This window comes from Perissodus microlepis, chromosome 16, assembly GCF_051167445.1.
Source record: "Perissodus microlepis isolate ML-2025 ecotype Zambia chromosome 16, ASM5116744v1, whole genome shotgun sequence".
In the NCBI taxonomy this organism is placed as follows: domain Eukaryota; kingdom Metazoa; phylum Chordata; class Actinopteri; order Cichliformes; family Cichlidae; genus Perissodus; species Perissodus microlepis.
Window position 1 is genome coordinate 33,449,220 of NC_140476.1, and position 23,176 is coordinate 33,472,395.

General features: G+C 41.8%; 1 protein-coding gene across 1 annotated transcript in view; it reads right to left on the reverse strand.

The window, feature by feature from the left end:
- cntnap5a (contactin associated protein family member 5a) overlaps nt 1-23,176 on the reverse strand; it is a 137,106-nt gene that overhangs the window by 59,161 nt on the left and 54,769 nt on the right. Inside the window, exons 4-7 of the mRNA XM_084907935.1 lie at nt 22,848-22,995; nt 5,327-5,530; nt 4,799-4,983; nt 625-768 (exon numbers count right to left, since the gene is read on the reverse strand). Coding sequence (XP_084764061.1) covers nt 625-768; nt 4,799-4,983; nt 5,327-5,530; nt 22,848-22,995 — 681 coding nt within the window. The remainder of the gene's footprint in view (nt 1-624; nt 769-4,798; nt 4,984-5,326; nt 5,531-22,847; nt 22,996-23,176) is intronic.

A 23,176-nucleotide genomic window follows, 5' to 3' on the forward strand; every position in this document is an offset into this window, starting at 1 on the left:
GAGGACATGCTCTAAACATCATCCAGCTTATACAGAAATGTGCAATCAATCCACGATTATTTACATGTTTTCATAAAGTTGTCGGTCCGTCCTGACGGAGATGCTGCTCCATGCTGTTGCCTCACACTCCTGCTAAACCTGACTATAGAATTACTGCACTGCGATATATGATTACCAAATTAGACCTTTACAGTTTCACTCTCTCCACTCGCCCACGTTCTTTGCCCGCCTACAGATGCACTCTTCCTGCATTTTCCCTATCTTTATAAATATCATTACATCAGCTTCGCTCCCTAATAGAGATCATCTGTGCCGTGAGGCTTTTTCACATTTATGAGCTTTTAAAAGTGAATCCATCGAGTCAATCACTGCATAGGTTTGTCTTTATAAACACCAGAAAGAAACAATCAGTCGTTATATTCGTCTATCACAGATGTGAAGGATTGTAAAAGACAGAAAAACTCAAATACTACTGTCTGTCTTTTCATGTTACCCAGGCTTTTCAGGGCGTGACACATCTTCACACATCATTTTTTACATATTTGAGCTGAGTTCAGCTTAATACACAACAGACTCACTAAGAACACATGCAGCACGGTAACTGTGGAAAACTACACAACTCACCACGCTGTGTATCTGCGGCTTGCGTCTCTTTGCCAGATCTATGACATTGATCCCATTGTAGTAGAGGTTTTCCATGCAACCATTGAAGTTCTTCCTCAGAAAGGTGCCGGGCTTACCCGGCAACGGGATCCCGCCAAAGCTCAGCTTTAAAGAAGAAAATACAGAAACCGATTCACCAAGAACAACTCGTGTTTTTAACAAAAATGATGTGAAATTAAATTCAGAATCTGAATCTTTTATTGTCATTGTGCCAACACAACAACAACCAAAGTATATGCAAAATACCAAACACAAAACATAAATAGATGTGTGTGTGGGTGTGTTTGTTTATGTGTGTGCGTGTGTGTGTGTTCCTGTCTAGCTATCTTTGCGAGGACCGAAATCTGCATTCTACTATACTTGTGAGAACCAACAGTCACTTGTGAGGACACACTCACGGTCCTCACAAGTTTGAAGCATTTTTGAGGCTCAAAATGTGGTTTTAGTGTCAGGGTTACGATTAGGTTATGGTTAGGTTTAGGGTCAGGGTTAGGCCTTCATTTTTAATGGTTAGGGTCAGGGTAAGGGGCTAGACCAGGGGTTGGCAACCTGCGGCTCCGGAGCCGTATGCGGCTCTTTAGTCCTTATACTGCGGCTCTGCGTGGTTTGGGAAAATAAATTAGAAGTATTTAGCTGAAGTGTGTTTTATTTATATTAGTTCTTTTTTAACTTGTAGTTCTAAATTGGAAGATTATTGTGATATTGAAATATAAAAATTAAATTATATTCTATTATTTTTTCATCACTCAAAATAGCGTCACACTCGCGGAAGCCGGTGTACCCGCCAAAACGCCGTGCATTTACCGAGACTTTCAACCCCAGGTAGGCCAATTATGGATCTTGGGATCCACATTATGTCAGCAGCTCCACCGTGAACTATGTTAAAACAAACGCCGCTCACGCCTCACAGACGACAGCTTACAGTCCTGTAAAGATGAAAGTGACTTCGTACAGCCCCGATCTGCAGACGCTGTGCGCAGAGGTTCAGGAGCAGAAGTCCCGTTGTAAACATATCACGGCAGACCCGACGATGTTTGCATGAACACGCTTTTCAGCATCTCTTTATTGACCACTTTTCACACACGGTTGCTGTGCGCACACAGCCGGCTGTAGCTTTGCAGCTCACAGCCCGACACACACCAACAACAGCAGAGAGAGCACAGACGTAAAGGCGGCGAGGCGTGATTGCGGGTGCCGCTCAGATGAGTCCGCCTCCCATGCAGCGGCGCTGCAGACCACGCCCCGCCACACACATTAACCAGGTAAAATACATATTTAGGCAGAATTTTGCAAATATCTATTTTTCATTTTTCAGCAGCATCGAGCTTTTTTCCAATTATTTTTTAAAAGTCAGGTCAAGGCTCCAAAAGCCCAAAGGCGATATGAGGGTGGCTCACAACAGTTTTTGTTTGCTGGATCATTTTAGTTCAGCTTTCCTTTTGTTATAGTTCTTTAAGAGTTCAAAATGTGTTAATTACATAAATAAAATGTTATTTTCTCTGTAGCACTTCATGAATTTCATAAGCAACACACCTTAGTTGTTCACACAAAGCATAAAGGTGAAAAACAATATATGCAGTGTTATCTTCATTTTAGATGTCACAAAGTATTTGTGGCTCCCAGAGTTTTCTTTTGCGTGGAAACTGGCTCCAAATGGCTCTTTGGGTGTTAAAGGTTGTGACCCCTGAACTAGGGAAACCATTATGTCAATGAAGGTCCTCACTAAGATAGCTGAACGGGCTTGTGTGTGGGTGCGTGTGTGTGTGTGTGCTTGCACAGGTTGGGTAATGAATGCGTTTGTGAAAAGAGGAGATATCAGTGTTCATTTATTTATTAAATCTATGGCAGATGCTGACAGAGTAACAGTCACAGCCTCCAAAGCTACATCACACCTATTACATGCTGTATATGACTCCCCTGCGGTCTTATTGCCACAGCAGTTGAGGGAAGACTTTTTCCTTTGCTAATGTAACAGGAGCAAAGCACATGTTACATTTTTTCATTTATTTATTTTTAATGGAAGAACGTCCCAATCCATGCCCCAGGAAATAATGAGGAACTCCATATCCAAGCACTATGAGCTGGCATCAGGGCCTGACCTCAGTAATGACCTCAGTAATGACCTCACTAATGACCTCAGTAATGACCTCACTAATGACCTCACTCTTGTGAATGAAGCCAGACTTAAAAGCTTTCTCTAACAGAGCAGCAGCAGATGAAAGCCTGTTTTAGCCTGACATTCTTATCAATAACATGTTTACGTAATGTCCCCATACAGTTATGCTACACATGCTGTATTTTAATCCAACAATTTCTTCATTTAAAAGAAAAACAGTTATAATTTTAAATAGAACTATTTTTTTCACAGCTTCTTATCAATGCTAACGACTTAGCTAATCAACCATATGTTGGTTGCAAACAATTTTTAAATTTAATACTGAATTTAAATATAAACAGGACAGCTACAGTGTTAATATTGATATCAATATTAATTACTAACTGGCTCATACAGCTAATAATAACAGTAACAAATGTAGCCCATATACGAACTTTGTTCCTCAAAGCAACAGAAGCAGACAAAAGCCGCTGGTTTAGCCTCCTATAATCGATCAACTACATTTCCCAGAGTTGCACATGAACACGTTTGGATTCCCACGCTCAGCCTGCTGTGTTCAGTCCTGCTCTGTCTGAGCCAAAGCCTGAGCCAGTAACTCCTCGCTGTGGCGGTCAGCCACCTGTGGAGCTGCTGCGGTGTCCCATCACTGTCACCGCTGGCTTCCAGAGAGTCTCCTCCATGCATACCGCTGCCGACATTCTGCCCTGGACAAAAGGTGGGACTCCAGCTCGGTTGCTTGCCTCAGATGCTGTATCAACCTGTCTAAGTGGCTCCATTATCTTCACTGTGGCTGTTGTCCTGTCCAGTCACCTGGACATATCAGTCTGGCATGGACTTGGATGCCAGACTCCATCCAAGCCACCTAAGAGCCGGCTTCCGCCCTTGTCAGCAGAGGGTCTCCGTCGCAGTGGCAGCCTCTGTCCATGTCTCCAGAAGAGTCCCGTCTCCTCCCATGTCGCCTCCGGCTCCCGGCCAAGCCACCAGAGGAGTCCGACCTCTTCAGCCATCGGTAATCTCTGGCCAAGTCTCCGGATAGGCCACGTCTTTTCCATCAAGAGTTGATCTCTGCTGCTGGCCTCCCAGTCATCCTCCAGAATTCCTCTGTGTCAGCCTCCTGATTCGTTTTGTCTCAGCCGTTGTCCTCCTGGCCAACGCCCTGGACTGTTTTCTGTTTTGTTTAGACTCCACTGCATGTATGGTTTTTGGTTTTGTTCCAGATGTACTGAGGATGAACATTCTGTTCATGAATGGCTTGAATGGGTGTACAATAAATAAAGTTAGAATCACTTAACTCCGCCAGTCCCAGTACTGGGACACGGATGTATCTCTTATTAATACACAAACCAAGCAGAGTCTGCACAGCTCTCCGTATGCTACAATAATAAGACCCCCTAGTACTGCTGTGATTAAATTGTGATTTGTGAAGCATCAAATCTGGTAGAGCTAAACTTTTTCTTAAACACACTAATAGCATCGATATTTTCTCGGTCATAGGGTGTTGCTCACACTTTAATCTTAATAAGACTGAAGTACAGTTTCTGGGGCCATTTGTCTCGTGTCCAGAGAGGCCAAGGTTGTATAGTTCGGCTGCAGAGTTGTGAAGCGCTTACCGACTGAATCTAGGTATGTTTTTTTTTTTTTTTTTTTTTTGCTAAAATGTATCCAAGGTCTTTGGGGGTTAAAGCAAAATGTCCATGTTTGCACAGCATACAATGCAGAGCCACACAATGTTAAATGCTGTGTAAAGGTCTGCAGAGGCTGCCAGCATTCTTGGCAGGCAGCTGTTCTTTTGAGGAATCAAAAATGACCCGTCTGCTATTTCTGTTTCTCTCTGTTTTTCAAATGATTATTTCAAATAAAGCCTCTTTCAGGACATACACAGGCTAGAGTCTGTTTAGCACCATGAACACAGTTCATCAGTGCTTTAATAATGACAGGGTTGTCTCATCCTCAGCAGCTAAATTCCCTAACTGCTGTCTAACCTCCACTGTCTGTAATCCAGTCAGCACATGGACTCACCTCGTAGTCCACCTCCAGTGAGTGTCCTTCCCCTTTGGTTTGGAAGCGCTGTGTGTAGGAGTCCACTGTGAGGTTAACCTGCTTGTTGAAGCGCTCTATATGAACTGAGTGCCAGTGCTGGTCATCCAGCAGACTGCCCACAGTGACAGGAACACGATGGCTGCTGAACCTCGCTCTGCTATCATCTTTACAAACAGAAGACCAAGAAGACAGTGAGCAGACACATCTCCAGTAATGACGCTGTATTTGTGTATGTACATGTGGAAGTAGGCACTGCTTTTCAAACTTCTCTCAACAAAGCCAAGCTGGTCTGTACCTTTCAGTATTGTTTGTTAGGAACAGCACTACTCTTCACATTCAGTGAGCTTATTATACATTCAAGTTGAGCCAATAATAACTTAATCGTAAAGACATCCTCCAAAATATATCTCCTCTAAAGGCCCCATATCCCCTCAAACATACTCACGCTCTTCATCTCTAGCAATGACACGTCAATGACCACAGGAACACTGGAAAAACAGAGCTCACCTAAGTTGAGGTAGAGGTCCAGTCTTCCTCTGTGAAGTTCTAGGGTGATGTAATCTCCTCTCTGCCCCTCTCCATGCAGTAATACGCCCTCGGCCTGATGGCTTTTGAAGCGCAGAGAGATCACGTCCTTGACCGTCGACATGGACTTCTGGTTGAACCGATACAGCAATGAGCTTCTGCCATCAAAGTCTGCCACGTATGACTCTACAAGAAAAGGATCAACTCTAAAGTCAGTATTACGTCAGTGACTGTAAGTAAAGAACAATTAAAGTGTGTCTAATATCTATTTGGTTGTCTTAGCTCCTGTGCATGTTACAAATCACAGTGCAGATACTGTCATATTTTCAGCATGAACTGGACCTGAGAGCAGACTCAGACAACTTGGTGGTTTAAACGTTTTACGTAAAGATAATCAAACGACAGGAATACATTTTCCCAACTGGTACCGAGCAGGGAGGTCATTGGAGGATGTAAACAATGGCAAAAGAGGTATTAGAGATTTTTAATGTCATTTTGACATCTTGCTTGTTAGTTTCCAGAACAGCAGCTTTGAACGAGCAGCAGACAGTTAGGCAGCTATCCAGAAAAAGAGAGAGTGGTTCAGTGGAGTGTGGGCAGAAGACTGGAAGACACTGGCTTTATTTGAGAAATGTGCAAGTTTGAGTGATTATCATGGATACAGGTAATCTATTATTCTGTCCATTTTAAAAGGTGCATCAACGTAATGTCCCATTGATGGAAGCCAAACATTCTGGTACCGAACATACTGGGCAGACAGGGTTCTCCTCCTGTCTGCAGGGTGGCAATTTTGTTCAGCAGTTCGAAGAAGAACTGCGATAGCCTGCTTCCATGCACATGTTGGCAAAGATAGTGTTAGACCGATGGCACAGTCACTACCTTATAGAATGGGGAACAATGGAAGCTTTAAGAGGCTTAAGAGGCTTTAGAAGAGCAGTGACCAGTTGCAGAGGAGGTAAATGTATTATGCAGATATTCTAACCAGGCCAAATGAGAGCTCCAGGACCATGGATCTGATAACATCATACACCATAATGCTATTTCTAGTTTTCGTCATTTGTCCATTAGATTAAGGATCAAACTAAGTTTAGCTTGCAAAGATTTTTGAGACCTGAGAGACAAAGAGGGGACCTCCATTAAATGCCACAAGGAATGCCATAAAGCTGGAACACATGATTAACCAGTTTGCTGTTTCAATGAAAGTAGGTCTCTTAGAAATCTGTATATGATGGCTAGTATGACTTTGTTACTTCTGATAGAGGCAGGCCACAAAAAAATCTGAGGTTCTGTAAGTGACAATACGGCAATAGGGAACAGGAATTCATAATGCATAAATTCATCCGTGGAGCCCACTCTACTGAAACTGCACTTCTTAGAGTGTCCAGTGATGTCTTGATGTGATGAGGAGAATGCTCCGTTTAGCTGATGTTGGACTTGACCTCTGCCTTTGATACTGTTGATCATCACATTTTGCTAGATGGGCTGAGGTGGGTTCATTTGAGCCCCAAGATGTTTCCAAACTACAGATTTTGCATAGGTGCATAGACTCCATTAGAGGTTGGATGACTGATAACTTTTTTCTACATAATGAGGAGAAAACCAAAGTCTGTTTGTGCTCCTACCAGGAATCTTGGAGTTCTTTTCAGAGCTCTTTTACATCCATACCTCCCCAGCAGGTCCCTGAGGTCATGTGATCAGGGCTCGCTGGTTGTCCATCATACGAGGCTGCTACCGAAAGGTGACAGAGCTTTTGTAACTGTGGCCCCAAGACTGGAGCTCTCTCCCTTTGAGCTTGAGATCTGTGGACTCAGTGGTCTCTTTTTAAAAAACAGCTAAAAACTCATCTTTTTAAACTTGCCTTTGGTTAATTTTTGTTTTTATGTTTTATTTTCTGTGAAGCACTTTGTGATTGTTATCTTCAAAGGTGCTAAAGAAATAAAATTTTATTACTCTTACTTACTAACTGACCTACTAGTTCCAGTTTTACTCCTGGCACATTGTACTGTACAGGCTAAGATATATTCTATGGCACTGAAAGAGTGAGGAAGGATCTTGGTTCAGGAAAGCTGAAATCTGTGGAGAACTGTCAGACGAGAGCTTCAGGTTAATATTTTGGAAACCTGCACAGTACGTGATTATGAAGGTAAACCAACTAAAAAGCAACTGGTACCTAGCCTCTCTTGGGTTCAGGCATTTGGCATTCTGCAAATAAAACATGTTTTTTAGTATGTGTCCACACAATAAAAAGGCAACTCGGCCCCACCAGCTCGTTCAGCTGAATTCATTCAGCACCAGATAACAAAAATAGTAAGGTAAAAGCCTCGAATAATAGAGAGAAAATCCCAATTATCAGAGGACCCTCTATGAGCAAGTATTTGGCATCAGCAGAAACGAAACACTCCCTGTGATCGGTCGGGGTTGGGAGAAATGACAAAAGACACACTGTGCAAAAAAGCCAGAGAATAATAATAACTAATGATTAAAATGCTTTATAAACACATAAAAAGTTAAAAGAGGTAAATGTTTTTTGGAGTGCATCGAAGGAAAGGTTCAGGGTCACTTGATCCAGCCATTACTAAAACTTTTATCCAAAAGAAACTATTTAAACTGAACTTTAAAAGTTGACAGGATGTCTGTCTCCCCAATCCAAACTGGGAGCTGGTTTCACATAAAAAGGGGCTTGAAAGCTGAAGTCTCTGCCTTCCTTTCCACTTAATACTAAATATTACAAGTAAGCCTGCAATCTGAAAGGAAACTGCTCTATCGGGGGTGATACGGACTATGAGGTCTTTAAGATATGATAGGACCTGATTAATCAAGACCTTGTATGTGAGTACTTTATATAGGATTTTACATTTCATTGTAGATTTAACAGGGAACCACTAAAGAGAAACTAATATGAGAGCAATATAATTTGTCTCTGTCCCCGTCAGTCCCTTTATTGCAGTATTGTGAAGTCTTTACATGGAGCTGTTAGAACGAGCTGATAATAATTATATATAATCATCCAAATCTAGAAGTAATGAACTTTAATGAACTGTTTTTTGCAGCACTCTAAGACAGGATGTTTGTAATTTTAGAGATATTGTGTACATACAAGAAAGCATCCCTGCATATTTGATATGTAGGGACATAGCGTGGTCAAAAATTACTCCAATAACCTCAGTTTTTATTTTAGAAGCTGGAAATCAGAGGTCATACAGATCATACTTTAACGCAGGGGTGGGGAACTCTAGACCTCAAGGGTTGGTGTCCTGCAGGTTTTAGATCTCACCCTGGGTCAGCACACCTGAATCAAATGATAAGTTCATGACCAGGCCTCTGGAGAACTTAAGACATGTTGAGGAGGTCATTCAGCTGTTTAAATCAGCTGTGTTTGATCAAGGACACATCGGAAACGTTCAGGACACCAGCCCTTGAGTTCTCCCACCCCTGCTTTTAGTTATTCCTGCAATTTAACTAATTTGTGTTTGTCCTCATAGATAGACAAAACTGTGCATCATGGCTATCGTGTAGGTATTATTTGCATAGTAATGGAAGTGTATGATATATCTAATAATACTCCCTAAGGGAAGAATAATATAATGTAAATAGAATTGGCCCCAATGTAGGATCCTGTGGAACTCCATAATTAATGTGTGAAGGTTTTCCATTTACTTCAGTAAACTGGAGTCTAATAGATAGATATGATTCAAACCTTTACCACTGGGACCACTGTTACCTTCACCCTCTACATCTTCTCGAGCTGTTCTCTGAAGCCTTGGTACTGCACGAGCTTCTCGTGTTCCTTCTTCCTGATGTTGCTGTCAATTGGAACCGCTAAATCTATCACTACAGCCATCTTCCTCTTCTTGTCCACCACTACTATGTCTGGTTGGTTAGACATCACCATTTTGCCCGTATGTATGTTGAAGTCCCACAGGATCTTAGCTCAGCCATTTGCCACCACCCTAGTGGGCGTCTCCTGAACATCGTGGATTGTCGTTGTCTCATCCTGGACTGTGATGCTGACACTCACCAGTCCCCGGCCTCCTTCCTTCCACTTAGCGTACAGCCGGGTGCTTGACTTGGGGTGAAACTAGGGCTGGGCGATATGGTCTAAAATCCATATCACGGTATAATTTGAAGCATGTGCGGTAACGATATATGTCGCAATATATTCTTTTCTTCTGTATAACGTATTTTACACACTATAAGACACACTTAAAATCCTTTAATTTTCTCAAAATTGACAGTGTGCCTTATGTATGAATTCTGGTTGTGCTTACTGACCTCGAACCGATTTTATGTGCTACACAGTGCGTACAAATCTGTCCAAAAATGTTTTAGTCCGACTTTGGTAAGCTACGAAGCCGCACCGCCTGATGGATTGTCGGAGCATTACAGCTGCCGTAGTCAGGAGCCTCGCAGAGTAATCTGGGTCCTAAACTCTGTCATCTTCAGGTCCCAAAGTCAAACAAACACTGCGGCATCACTGAGAGTTAAAAACTGTCTAAATTCTTTCACCTTTAATAAAATCATCAGCGTTGCTGCTTTACCAGGTGTAACAATTAAGTTTAACATCCAGGCATCCATGAAAACAGGATTTATTAAATTCAACGGAGTTAGAAGTTAGCAGGGAGTTAGCTCGCTAGCTTCCACCTAAACATGATATGCCATGTTCGGACTGAGAGATTTCTGAAAAAATTTAAACGTACAGCTCTGCTATCACTTCCAACATAAATGAATAGAGAAAACTAAACAGCAGTGACGTTTGTAGGGTTACTGAAGTTGGACTAGCTGGTATATAATGATGTGCTACGTAATTGCTAGCGACATAGCTACGTTAGCATAACATTAGCACAGTGAAGCTGGAGGATGAACGCTAACTTTTTTCCACTTGATAAAAGTTAACGTGAGGGTTCCCGATGGTTAGGGACAAATGCAATTGCATAGCAGGATGCTGTAAACGGATCAAACTTCAGTCAGGAGAACAACTGAGATAATCCATCCACAATATGAGGTTAGTCATTAATGTACTGCAACAACATGGGAATAGAGCAGCTGCGAGAGAATTCAGCATTAATGAATCAATGGCACAGAAGTGGAGGAAGCGCAGTTTTTGGCTTTCCCCATCTTCCAAAAGTGCTTCGTCTCTTTGCTATGACTGTCACCCGGCATAATTTGCAGATGATATTGTTTGCAGCCGCTGCAATGCTTTCGACCAAAACAGGCGCTGCTTGATGACACCATCAACATGCGCTATCGCGGTATCGTCAAAATCTCTACCGTTGGCCAAATTTATATCGTTTCTACCGTATACCATTCATACCACCCACCCCTAGGTGAAACCCTCCATGCATGGTCAGGCGCTTTCTTGTCTTGATGTCAGTGGCTTCTATCTCCTCCTTCAGCCAGCTTATTTTCCCAGCAAGGTACCTGATCACGGGCAGGGCGTAGGTGTTGATAGCCCGGATCTTGTTCTTACCGTTCAGCTGACTCCTCAGGACTTGCCTGACCCTCTGCAGGTACTTGGTGGTTGCAGCTTTCCTAGCGGCCTCTTTGTAGTTTCCTTGTGCCTTTGGGATCACCAGGTACTTGTAGCTTACCATGATGTCTGCAATGCTGCCTTCTGGTAGTTCGGTTCCCTCAGTTCTGTCTACTTTCCCTCTCTTTGTTATCATGCGGCTATTCTTCTCCAGCCTGAATGACATCCCAGTGTCCTTGTTGTATATTCTGGTGGTGTGGATCAGTGAATCGATGTTTCATACACTCTTGGCATACAGCTTGATGTCATCCATGTAGAGGAGGTGGTTGACAATATATAGAGTCCCAATCAAAAGTTTAAGACCACTTTGCAAAAAATCACGTTTTACATGGTTGGATCTTAACAAGCTTCTAAGAAGAGCTTCAAATGCAACAAGAAGAAATGGGAGTGAGACAAAATATTTTTTTGAGCATTTTATTGAAAACAATGTTTATACTGAAGCAGGCTGTTCCAAAGTTTCAGACCACACCCCCAAAAAATCCCGGAAACCCCCCCAACACAGAAATCAGAGTTCCAAACATGAACTCAGTAATGAGGAGCTCCACCGTTATTGTTGATTACTTCAAAGATTTGTTGCGGCATACTTGATGCAAGAGTTTCCATGAGGTGATGGGAACATTTCAAGTGTTGAAGATGGCTGCCCGATGGGCTTCTACTGTCTGGAACTGTTGTCTATTTTTGTAAACTTCCCTTGCCATCCATCCCCAAAGGCTCTCAGTTGGATTTAGATCAGGGGAACTTGCAGGATGGTGCAAAAGAGTGATGTTATTCTCCTGGAAGAAGTCCCTTGTCCAGTGGGCATTGGGTACTGTAGCGTTGTCCTGTTGAAAAACCCAGTGGTTACCACACAGACGAGGGCCCTCAGTCATGAGCAAGGCTCTCTGCAACATCTGGACATAGCCCGCAGCTGTTTGACGCCCCTGCACCTCCTGAAGCTAGATTGTTCCACTGAATTAAAAAGCACCCCAGGCCATTATGGTGCCCCCTCCACTGTGGTGGGATCTGCTTGTCATTCCAGTGATGTTGGAAACCATCAGGACCATCAAGGTTACATTTATTCTCATCGGAGAATAAAACTTTCTTCTGCCTTTCAATTTCTCATGTTTGGTGCTCTCCTGCAAATTTCAAACGGTCAGATCTGTGGCGTTCAAGGAGACGCGGCCTTTGAAGATGGTTTTTGTTTTTGAAGCCCTTCAGTCTCAGATGCCTCCTGATGGTTATGGGGCTGCAGTTGGCACCAGTAATGGCCTTAATTTTGGGTCGAGGTTGTCCAGTCCAAGGACTCTTCTCTGAGCCCTTGGTGAAGTAAATGGATTGATTCTTATATAGTGCTTTTCTACTCTCCCGGAGTACTCAAACCGCTGTATACAACATGCCTCATTCACCCAATCACACTCATACAAGCACTTCTAAACTCAAGTGCAACTAAACAACATTCACACACATTCACACTCTGATGGACGCATCGGAGGGCAATTTGGGGTTAGTTATCCTTGCCCAAGGATATTTGGCATGCAGACTGGGGGAGTCAGGAATCGAACCATGAACCTGTAGCTGATCTGCTCTACCACCTGAGCCACAGCCACCACCAGGTAACAGTGGTCCCAGTGGTAATCAGAGCACCAAGTGCAGTGACTCCCAAGCTAGGCGAGTTGCTCCAGCAGACCCCAGGAACAACATCGGAGATCTCTGTCCAGAAGAGCGCAGTCCTAGGAACAGCTAAGATACTGTGCAGGACCCTCAAGCTCCCAGGCCTCTGGTAGAGGACCTAGATCCTTCAACTTGGTGAAAAGATTTGAGGGGATTATTGTGTTGAATGCAGAACTGTAGCCCACGAACAGAACATAGGGTCCAAATGGCACAGAGTTGTGTGTAGCAGCTGTGATATGGCATCGTCAGTGGAGCAGTTGGTCTCGTGGATGTTTTTGTCCAATCATGCCTTCTGACTCAGAAATGTACAGATGATAGTTTTTTTTCAATGTGTCATCCATTAGTTTCCCAATGTATCCCACAATCACTTCCGTAAACATGTCGATATCATTAGAGCATCTCCCAGCCTATGTCATTAAGTCGGTCCTGCAGTGCGGCCACTGATTGGTCCGTCCAGCGTCCGATCTCCCTCGTGACTGGTGAAGTGTTCAATGCTGTGTGAGAGCCTTGTGTAGCTCGCACAAGGCAGTGTCCGAGTCCGCATGAGGCGAAATGTAGACTGTGCAGGCTATGTCTGCAGAGGCAGATAGAAGGGGCGACATTTAATGATTAAAAGTTCCAGGTTGGGGGTTCTGGTGACATCACCCCACCGAATGGCAGCTTAACGGGTAGCTCTCTCTCATAATTATTCTTTCACCCCGTAAAGCGTCTAAATTACTAAAAATCTTTCGACATACAGTAAAGGTATACACGGGGTGAACATGGGGAAAAGAGACAAGCAGAAAGGGTTGGCAGAGGAACGTACAAATGAAGGGATTCCTGCAGCGGCGTCACCACCTCGACACGAAGCTAATGCTATGGCTAGTGCGGAGGAAGATTATGCTTTAACCACGATACTGGAAGAAATACGGGACTTTCGGAGAGAGTTCCAAGATTTCAAGTCTGACCTGGTCAGAGTCAACAATAAGATAACCGAAGCACAGACCCGTATCGCGAAAGTGGAAGACCGAGTGCAAAACGTAGAACAGGTGATGCTAAAGATGCTAAAAATCATCAGCGAGCAAGAAAATAAAATTGTGGACCAGGAAAGCCGGGAAAGAATCTAAGGCTGTACAATGTACCCGAAGGAGCGGAGGGCTCCTCAATGCCAGCTTTCTTGGGAAAAATATTGAAGGAATGTCTCGATCTCCCCCAGGGCATAGAGCTTGGCATTGAGAGATCACATCGGGCCCTGGGAGCAGCGAGGAACCGAAAAGAAACTCCCCGCTCAATATTAATACGTTTTGCCTGCTTTACTACAAAGGAAGAAGTTTCGCACAAAGCGTGGGCCAAGAGGACCGTCCTGTTGAACGGTCAGAGAATATACTTTGACCAGGACTATGCCCCAGCCATCCTGCGGAAACGTAAGGACTATGCTGAAGCTAAAAGGGCTTTGAAACAACAGAACATAAGATTTCAGACTCCCTATCCTGCTAAATTGAGGGTTTTCTATCAGGATGGAACTGTGCTCTATTCGACGGCGGAGGAGGCGACTGCGGATATGCGAACCAGGGGATTCCAGAACGCTAAAGTCACACCAAAGAAAACCCTAACGGAGCAGTTGTCAAGTTCAGCGTGGGAGACGATGGGGATGTCGCAGCGGCGCGACTCAGAGGGGCACAGAGAAAGAACCATTCGTGAGCATCTTCAGATTTTTAGGAGGTGCTCCCCCTCCACTACAGGAGACCAATGAGGATATACTACTCTGTCAAAGTGGGTGAGACAATAGATACCTTCCCCTTACTAGATGAATAGTTAAGTTATCAGAGAGACGATGGAGAAATGCACCTTAAAGGTGAAATCAGGGGCCCTTATCCTTTAGCAAGGAGAGGCTTCCCCCTGCTGGTGGGACTTACACAACATATGTGCCAGGGTCTGATAGGAATGACCCCAACCTTGGAATCACGTTTTTCTTTTTTCTGTTTGGTTTTGAGCAGTTATTATTGTTCATTGTTCGGGTTCTCAGAGGGAGTTGACCAGTCAATAAGTTATTCATGTTCTGATACTTCATTTTATGAAAAATGAGTGCCAGAGGGATGAAGATTATTTCTTTTAATGTAAATGGGCTTACAAATCCTATTAAGCGAAGCAGGATTCTAACTAAAATGAAGAAAGATTGAGCATAAATCGTATATTTCCAAGAAACCCACTTGACTAATAATGAACATGAAAAACTCAAGAGAATGGGCTTTACAAACATGTTCTCCTCATCATACAAATCTGGCCGCAGGCAAGTGTGATGATCTTAATCTCTAGGGATCTAAACTTTGAAAAGTTGTCTGAAATTAAGGATAAGGAGGGGAGGTTTATACTGGTTCGGGGAACGGTTGATGGTAATCTGGTTACATTAATGAATGTTTATGCACCACCAGGAAGTGACCTGAGTTTCTTTAAAAAAAATTATTAATATAACGGTGACAGAAACCCAAGGCCCCTTGATTTGTGGCGGCGATCTGAATATTCGCCTGCGATTTAGATAGCTCTAATAGCTATCTAAATCTATGGGGTGGCTGTAGCTCAGGAGGTAGAGCAGGTCACCTACTGATCGGAAGGTTGGAGGTTCAATCCCAGGCTCCTCCAGTCTGCATGCCAAGTATCCTTGGGCAAGATACTAACCCCAAGTTGCTCTCCGATGCATCCATCGAAGTATGAATGTGTGTGAGTGTAGTTAGAGAGCACTCAGTATAGAAGTCGTGCTTGTGAGAATGGGTGTGACTGGGTGAATGTGGCGTGTTGTATAGAGCGCTTTGAGTACTCTCCCGGAGTGGAGAGTAGAAAAGCGCTATATAAGAATCAGTCCATTTACCATTTAATAGAAGAATGCCGAAATCAAGTACTCTGTATGAAAGAGTCTCTGCACTTTTTGAAGAGGTAGATTTAATTGACGTATGGAGAAATCGTTTCCCTACAAGGAGAGATTATTCTCATTACTCAGCTCCACATTCCCTTTATACAAGGATAGATTATTTCATGACGTTTGGAAAAGATAGAGATAAAATCCAATCATGTGAGATGGGTACAATAGACATAAGTGACCATGCACCACTGTATCTGACAATTGATTTAAACGTATACCCCAAAACATCAACATGGAAATTGAACTCATCTTTGCTTAAAGATGTAAAATTTAAAAAAGAAGTAATGAAAGAACTCAAAGATTACCTTGAAACAAATGATAACGGAGAAGTGTCGCCTCCAATACTATGGGATGCATTAAAAGCTGTCATAAGAGGGGAGATCATAGCATTTGCCTCTTTTCAGAAAAAAGCTCGAGAGAAAAAAATGGCAGAATTACAAAAGACTCAAAAACAATTAGAAAGTGAGCATAAACAAATGCCTTCAACCAGCACTCTAAAACAACTAGCAATGATCAGAAATGAAATAAATAAGCTGAATACACAAGCGATAAAGAGAAAATTACTATATTTGAAACAGAAATATTATGAATGTGGATCAAAATCAATGAAAATCTTAGCATGGAAACTTAAAAAGAAAATTGCAGAGAATACTATAACTAAAATTAAACACCCAGAGACTGGAAACATGATGACTAATCTACGTTAGATACAGGAAGCCTTTGAATCATTTTATAAAACATTATACGCTAAGGTTCCAGGTGGAGCTGAGTACGAAATTGACAATTTTCTGAATTCTTTATACCTACCAAGTTTGAATGAGGAACAAAATAAAATAATGATAGTGACAGAAACTGAACTCATGAAAGCCATCAATAGATTAAAAACAAACACGTCACCGGGCTCCGATGGTTATACCGCAGAGTGGTATCGGGAATTTAAACAGGAATTGATCCCTATATTACTCTCTAAAAGCGCAAATCCCACCGAGTTGGAATGAGGCTATCATCTCGGCTATCCCAGAGGAAGGTAAAGACAAAACTGAGTGTGGCTCATATACACCCATCTCTGTCCTCGACATAGATTACAGACTGTTTACCTCTATAATGGCCAGATGAATGGAAGAATTTTTACCCAACCTAATTAGTAATGACCAGAAGAAATCGGCAGACACAGGACAATATACGCAGAACTCTTCACGTAATAAATCAGATACAAACATCTAAAATTAAAGCCATGCTTATGAGTATCGATGCAGAAAAAGCTTTTGACTCTGTAAATTGGGACTTTCTTTACAAAGTCTTGAACAAATTAGGCTTACATAATAGAATTATTGATACAGTGAAGGCATTATATACTAACCCTACTGCAAGAATTAAAGTTAATGGTTATCTCTCAAATAGCTTCGCTCTGCAAAGAGGAAATAAACAAGGCTGCGCTTGGTCTCCACTTTTATTCGCATTATACTTAGAACCTCTGGCACAATCAATCAGACAAAACAAAGACATCAAGGGAATAAACATTAGAGAACAGGAACATAAGCTTGCTTGCTATGGAGATGACATATTAATATACCTAGAACAGCCCACAAACTCCCTACCTGAACTGATGAATCTATGCCAAAAATTTGGGAAACTTTCTGGGTATAAAATTAATATGTCCAAAACTCAAATACTTAACTATAACTATAGCCCCCCAGCTCACTTGGTTGCTCAATATCCAATGAGATGGCAAGAAAATCATTGAAATACTTGGGAGTTGTCATACCTAAAGACTTAACTAAATTATTTGAGGAGAATTTTGGTTCCCTGCAGAAGAGAATAGTGGATGATATCAAACGATGGAACATGATTCCCTTTCTAACTTTATACTCACGAATTGAATCCATCAAAATGAATATTCTGCCAAGATTACTGTATTTATTCCAAACACTACCAATACAAATTGATCAAAGCCAATTTAATGAATGCGACAAAATTATATCACGATTTATACGGGGAGGGAAGAGACCAAGGGTTTGTTTTAAAACTTTGCAATTACAAAAAAAGACAGGAGGAGCTGCCGTCACTGAAAAATTATTTTCGGGTTGCTCAGTTGAAGACTGTGATTAACTGGTGTGATATAAGCTATAAAGCACAATGGAAACATATTGAGCAGAGCATGTTTTCTTTTCCAATACAAGCTGTCCTGATGGACTTAAACATTCAAAAATATATAGACAAGGTCTACAACCCTTGGGTGAAATGTACACTTAATGTATGGAGAAATGTTGTGAGGGAATTTAAATTGGAACAGGACTTGGCTTTATTTAAATGGTATGCATATGACTCTGATTTTGCCTCAAATAAATTGGACTCACGTTTTAAAAGTTGGTCTGCTAGAGCAGCGGTCCCCAACCCCCGGTGCCGGTCCGTGAGTCGTTTGGTACCGGGCCGCGAGAGTTGAGGCTCGGGTGTGAAATGTTTGGTTTTCAGGGTTTTTATCGGTTTTTAGCGTTATTTTGTTATCGTTTTTATCGTTAACTCTGTTTTCCTGGGTCTTTTCACGTGTGTTATGAATAAATCTTCTTTTTTTCGGTACCGGTACTAGTTTCATTTTGTTGTATTTATCCGCGACACCTTAAAGGCCGGTCCGTGAAAATATTGTTGGGCATAAACCGGTCCGTGGCGCAAAAAAGTTTGGGGACCGCTGTGCTAAAGGATTACCTACATTCGATAGTCTGATTAAAGATGGGGACTTAATTAGTTTTGATACATTGAAACAAAAATACAATCTGGAAAAGCAGGATTTTTATCGATACTTGCAAATAAGACATTATATTAAGACAACAATCAGAGTGGCGTCGAACACTAATGTAGATTTGATAGCTATGCTTAAAAAGGCATATAGTGTCAATAAAAAAACATATTTCCTTTTTGTATACATTACTTACAAATAAGCTTTCTCACTTAACTGAATATGTGAAGATATTATGGGAACAGGAGGGAGGAGTGTGTATAACAAAGGATGAATGGACTCAAATATGGGAACGACAATGGAAATGCACTTCCTCACGAAGATGGAGGGAATTTGGATGGAAAGCTATGATAAGGTTCTTTATCACCCCTTTGCCAAAAGACTCATTATGACGGGAATCCCCCTGTATGTTGGAGAAAATGTGGACACCGACGAGCACACCACGCTCACATAATGTGGGACTGCCCTTTGATCAGGACTTATTGGAAAGACGTTCACGAAACACTACAAGAAATTTTCAACTGTACATTCCCTTTTGGAATGAAAACAATTTTTTTTGGATGTACGCCACAGGAATGGTCTAAAAAAATAAATGTTGCTAGTTGCAAGTAAAAAATGTATAACAAAGAAATGGTTATTACAAGATGTACCAACTTTATCATTGTGGTGGGAAATAACACTAGAGATTTATAGTTAACAGCATATGTGAATAACAGAGTAAGTTGGTTTTTGTCCAATACACCAATATACATAAGCCGAATTTAATTCTCAAATTTTAAAATCAATAATCTGGCTACTGGTCATTCCCGATTGTTCAGTGTTTCTCTTTTGTTTGGTTTTTTTGCAAATTGTGTTAATCAATGCCTGTAACCCGCATCGTAACTGTAAAACCCATAAATAAATTTAAAAAAAAAAAAGGTTGGGTGAGCCAGAGCACGTAAAGGGAGAAATAGTCAACGGTGCAATAGACTCCATACTTGAAATGTGCAATTCACTTGTATTTTTATTTTTATTTTATTCCTATTTATTCTATTTATCCCCTTTGTATATTTTATCTATATATGTCTTTGTATTTATATATGTGTGTATATATATATATATAATATTCTGTAACTCTGTAACTTCTGTCGGTGCTGTGCTTTTTTGGAATCCGAATTTCCCAGAGGAACCCACCTGAGGGATTAATAAAGTTTTATCTTATCTTATCTTATCTTAAATGCTGGGATTGTCGCACCAGTTTTTATTCACCATCAGGAGGCTGCAGTCCCAAATGTCTCTCTGGAACTTGACACGGACCTTGAGGTTGTCAAGCTTGTTCTGGAAGGACTGAACATTGGCTAGTAGGATACTTAGCAAGGCTGTGTGTGAACCCATAGCCTGTTCCTGATGCTGGCTCATTTGCCTCATAGCCTTCGCTTTGGGTCACGTCCTTTGTTCTCCTGCCGGCACTCGCTTGGCCAGGTTTAACCAGAGTTAAACACGATGAAATGTACGTATATTATGGACTAATAGAAATGAGAGTATCTCTGTTGTATTGTAAATGTGTAATTACAATAATGTCAATAATGCAAGATCAGGCAGATAGCAACAGAAAATAGTAAAAATAAGCAAAAATACGTTAAAGTAGGATCAGAGCATCCAGACCTCACCGGCATGATCATGATCATGGAGGAAGATTTTATGGAGGAGTTATGGAGGAGTGGTGGGAACTGGTATTGCTTTGAACCCACAGGACCTGGGCTTTTTACTTTCATTGAGCTGAACATGAACTCCTCTTTATACTAAAGTATTCTAGTGTTAGATGTGAAGCCATCTGTCCAGCAGCTAAATAATACGGTCTAATGCCATGTTTTGTTCATCTGAGCCTGGCAAGCAGCACATGGTTTCTGTTATGTCTGGATACATAAAACCTCACTGACTCAGTGTCAGGAGAATAATGCACTTCTATAAAGAACAACAGACAATGATAAAGCATGCGAAAAAGCAACCTGTGCCATTTGGCACAATTTATTATAATTTAATGTCACCACAATACACTAGAATAACCCATGAATATATAAACCGCATATACAAACATGAATATAAAACTCTGGTGGAAATTATAGTATTAATAATAGCTATGTGATTCCACTGAAGTGAGCCCGTTCCAGAGATCTTGTCCTGTGCAGCGTTTGGAATGTGTAATTCCTTACTGCTACACTCATCCGATTTTAATGAGTCAGAGTATTACAGTACGGAAAACTGCAGGAAATACAAAAGTAAGGTAAGGTGTTGGATCATCATGCCCCACATGAACAGCGTCCTGTGCAGTGACTCTCCAAAGGTCTGCAGCAGGAAAGGAACATTTTTACAAAGACATACTATTATTTGGTGTTCAGATGACGGTAGTTACGGCTGTCTGAGACATCCATCTAAAATCTTCCATTGGTCTTCAACGAGGTTGAGATCCAGTGAAAAGGAAAAAACGTAGACCTAAATTATGCAAGCAAAACGTGTGGCTTGGATCCAAAAGTGCATGTTTTCAGTTTCCGAGGCATGCCACTCCACCAGAACCACTTACCTGCAGGAGTCAAATCGTCAGATTTCAGCTTTAATTTGTACTGCGCTGTATGAGGCAGTCACTTCTCCAACATTACTGAGGTGGTCGGTATCATAAAACTGTTCACCATGACCTGTTCTGATGGTGTTCCAGTGTGCGGTAATTCACTGGCTCATCTAGTTAGTGCTGCTTCACAACGTGTGGGCGAGGTGCACCAGTGAATCCCCATTACGTGCTTTTTATTGAGTGACTGTTCAAGATATATAAAACGCACTGTGTTCATTTTTGCTTCTGTTATAATCACAAGTCATTGCTTTGCTTTGCTTTTAAAAGACTGTTGCACAATGATTATATATCAATAACACCAATAATGGACACGATGCCTTTTCTATCCAGACGCTTTCGTTAGTGTTTTCTTGGTGTGAGATATTATAAGCTGATGCAGCTAAAAGCACCAAGTGTCACACCTTCTCCCAGGGGTGGTGCTGCCCTGCTATCATACTTAGTGTGTGTTACAGGTTTAAATGTCACAGAGCGTTTGTCCCATAAAGCCCACACAGAGAGACACAACAACCTGAAAACTGTAAGATATTTGAACTCTTACAGATGTGTTGTTTGGCTTTATTTCCTATCGTGACCATTCTTTAGTGTTGCTGATGCAGAGAGTTTACAGTGGATCCGTATAAGTGCAGGACTGGATTTGATGATACTTTGAAGTACTTCTTTGTTACCAGCGTTCTAGAACTGATTTTTATTCTATATGCAATACCACAGCACTTATTTTCAAAGAAATACTTCATCTCATAGTGGAGGAGCGATGAAGCACAAGTTACTGTCTGCAACAGAACGAATGACTGATGGACACAACTGGTTTGTGAGGTCCTGTTTTGAAGCCACACAGTGACTCTCTGTTCCAGTGGAAGCTATCACTATCTGACAGAACAGAGGATTAAGGTACTATCACCCTGGCTTAAACTTTGTACTGTTATACCCTCCATTTGAAGCCAAATATTTCTACGTCCTCTTCCTCGTTTTATAGTGAGCACTTTTGGTTTAGAGCATTTCGGGGAGTAATCTCACATCACTGCAATGATTTACACAGAAATGGAGGAAACACACTTACTGCTGCTTATTGCACACAAGGAGATTAAAAAGGCTAACAAACATTCATACAACCTTTGTAGCACTTATGGGTTGGAGCAGTCCAGAATGGTGCATCGACAGGTCATCAGATGCTCCACTAATGCCGAGGTTTGCGGTTCGATTATTGGCTGCTCCAGTCTGCACGCCAAATATCCTCGGGCAAGATACTAAGTACCAAGTTGCTCTGCGCTGCGTCCATCGGCGTGTGAGTGTGTGCGGATGTTAGATAGAAAGCACTTACACAGAAAAAGCATAGAAAAAAGTGCTTGTACAATATGAATGTGTGATGTAAAGTGATTTGAGAGCTCAGATAGAGCAGAAAAGTGCTATATAAGAACCATTCCATTTACTATTTACTACTGCATTGGAGATCTCTGAGTGCTGCCTTCTCTCGCCCATTGGCAGGGCGAGGTATGTTTGTCTGGCTTTGTGATGACATTTATTCACATTCATTCCAAAACCTCTTAATCCTAAACAAAAGGGCAAAACCTTATCACGAAACACATGCACACTCAGTCGATATATCCACATAGTGGCCCTGTTTAAAAAACAGCAAGGCTGTCTTCCTGTGGTGCATTTAAACCTTGAAACTTCTGTAAATTTAAGCTACAAAAACATGGGACGCTCCTCATTTTATGAAAATGTGACAGGCAAGACAAATTTGGAAAGAGAAATTGAAACTGTCAAACTTGTGAATAGAAGAGCTAACAGTGGCAGCAGACCAAAGCTGTGCAGGGCGAAGGTTTAAATCACTGGTTTGTACACAGGTCCCAAAGCTCCATAAAGTGTTTTCACCTTTTTGAAACACTGATGCTTTTAAAATGAAAATAATTACAATAATGCTCCTTGTGCTAGTAAATACTCCAAGAATCCAGCATCATACATTTTGAAGTATTTGTCCTACGCTACAAAACCAAGTGTATAAATAAATAAATCGATACACGCAGTGTGACTACAGAGGGTCAGTGCAGACTTTGATACCATGGGATTAACTGCAGGCTGAGTGTTACTCACTGTAGGAGCACCCGTACACCTCCACCCTGAGGCCCATCCAGCCACTGGGGTTCCAGTCAAGAGGGACGAATCGCAGGAAGCGTGTCCTCACAGGGTGGGACAGCTTGTTCTGAACGGCGCTCTCCGAGTTCCCGTTCCCGACAAACCTCTGCAGGTGAGAGAAGACAGACTCTGGTTGAAACAATTCTGATGTAAATCACAGAGACAGCACGTGACCTCATGTCTGCTGTGAGGAATCAGATTTTCACCAGGACACAGCAAAGTTCTTCTTTTACTGCACACTTCAAAAATAAAAAGAATAAAAATCTAAATCCCAGAGGAGCCCCAGC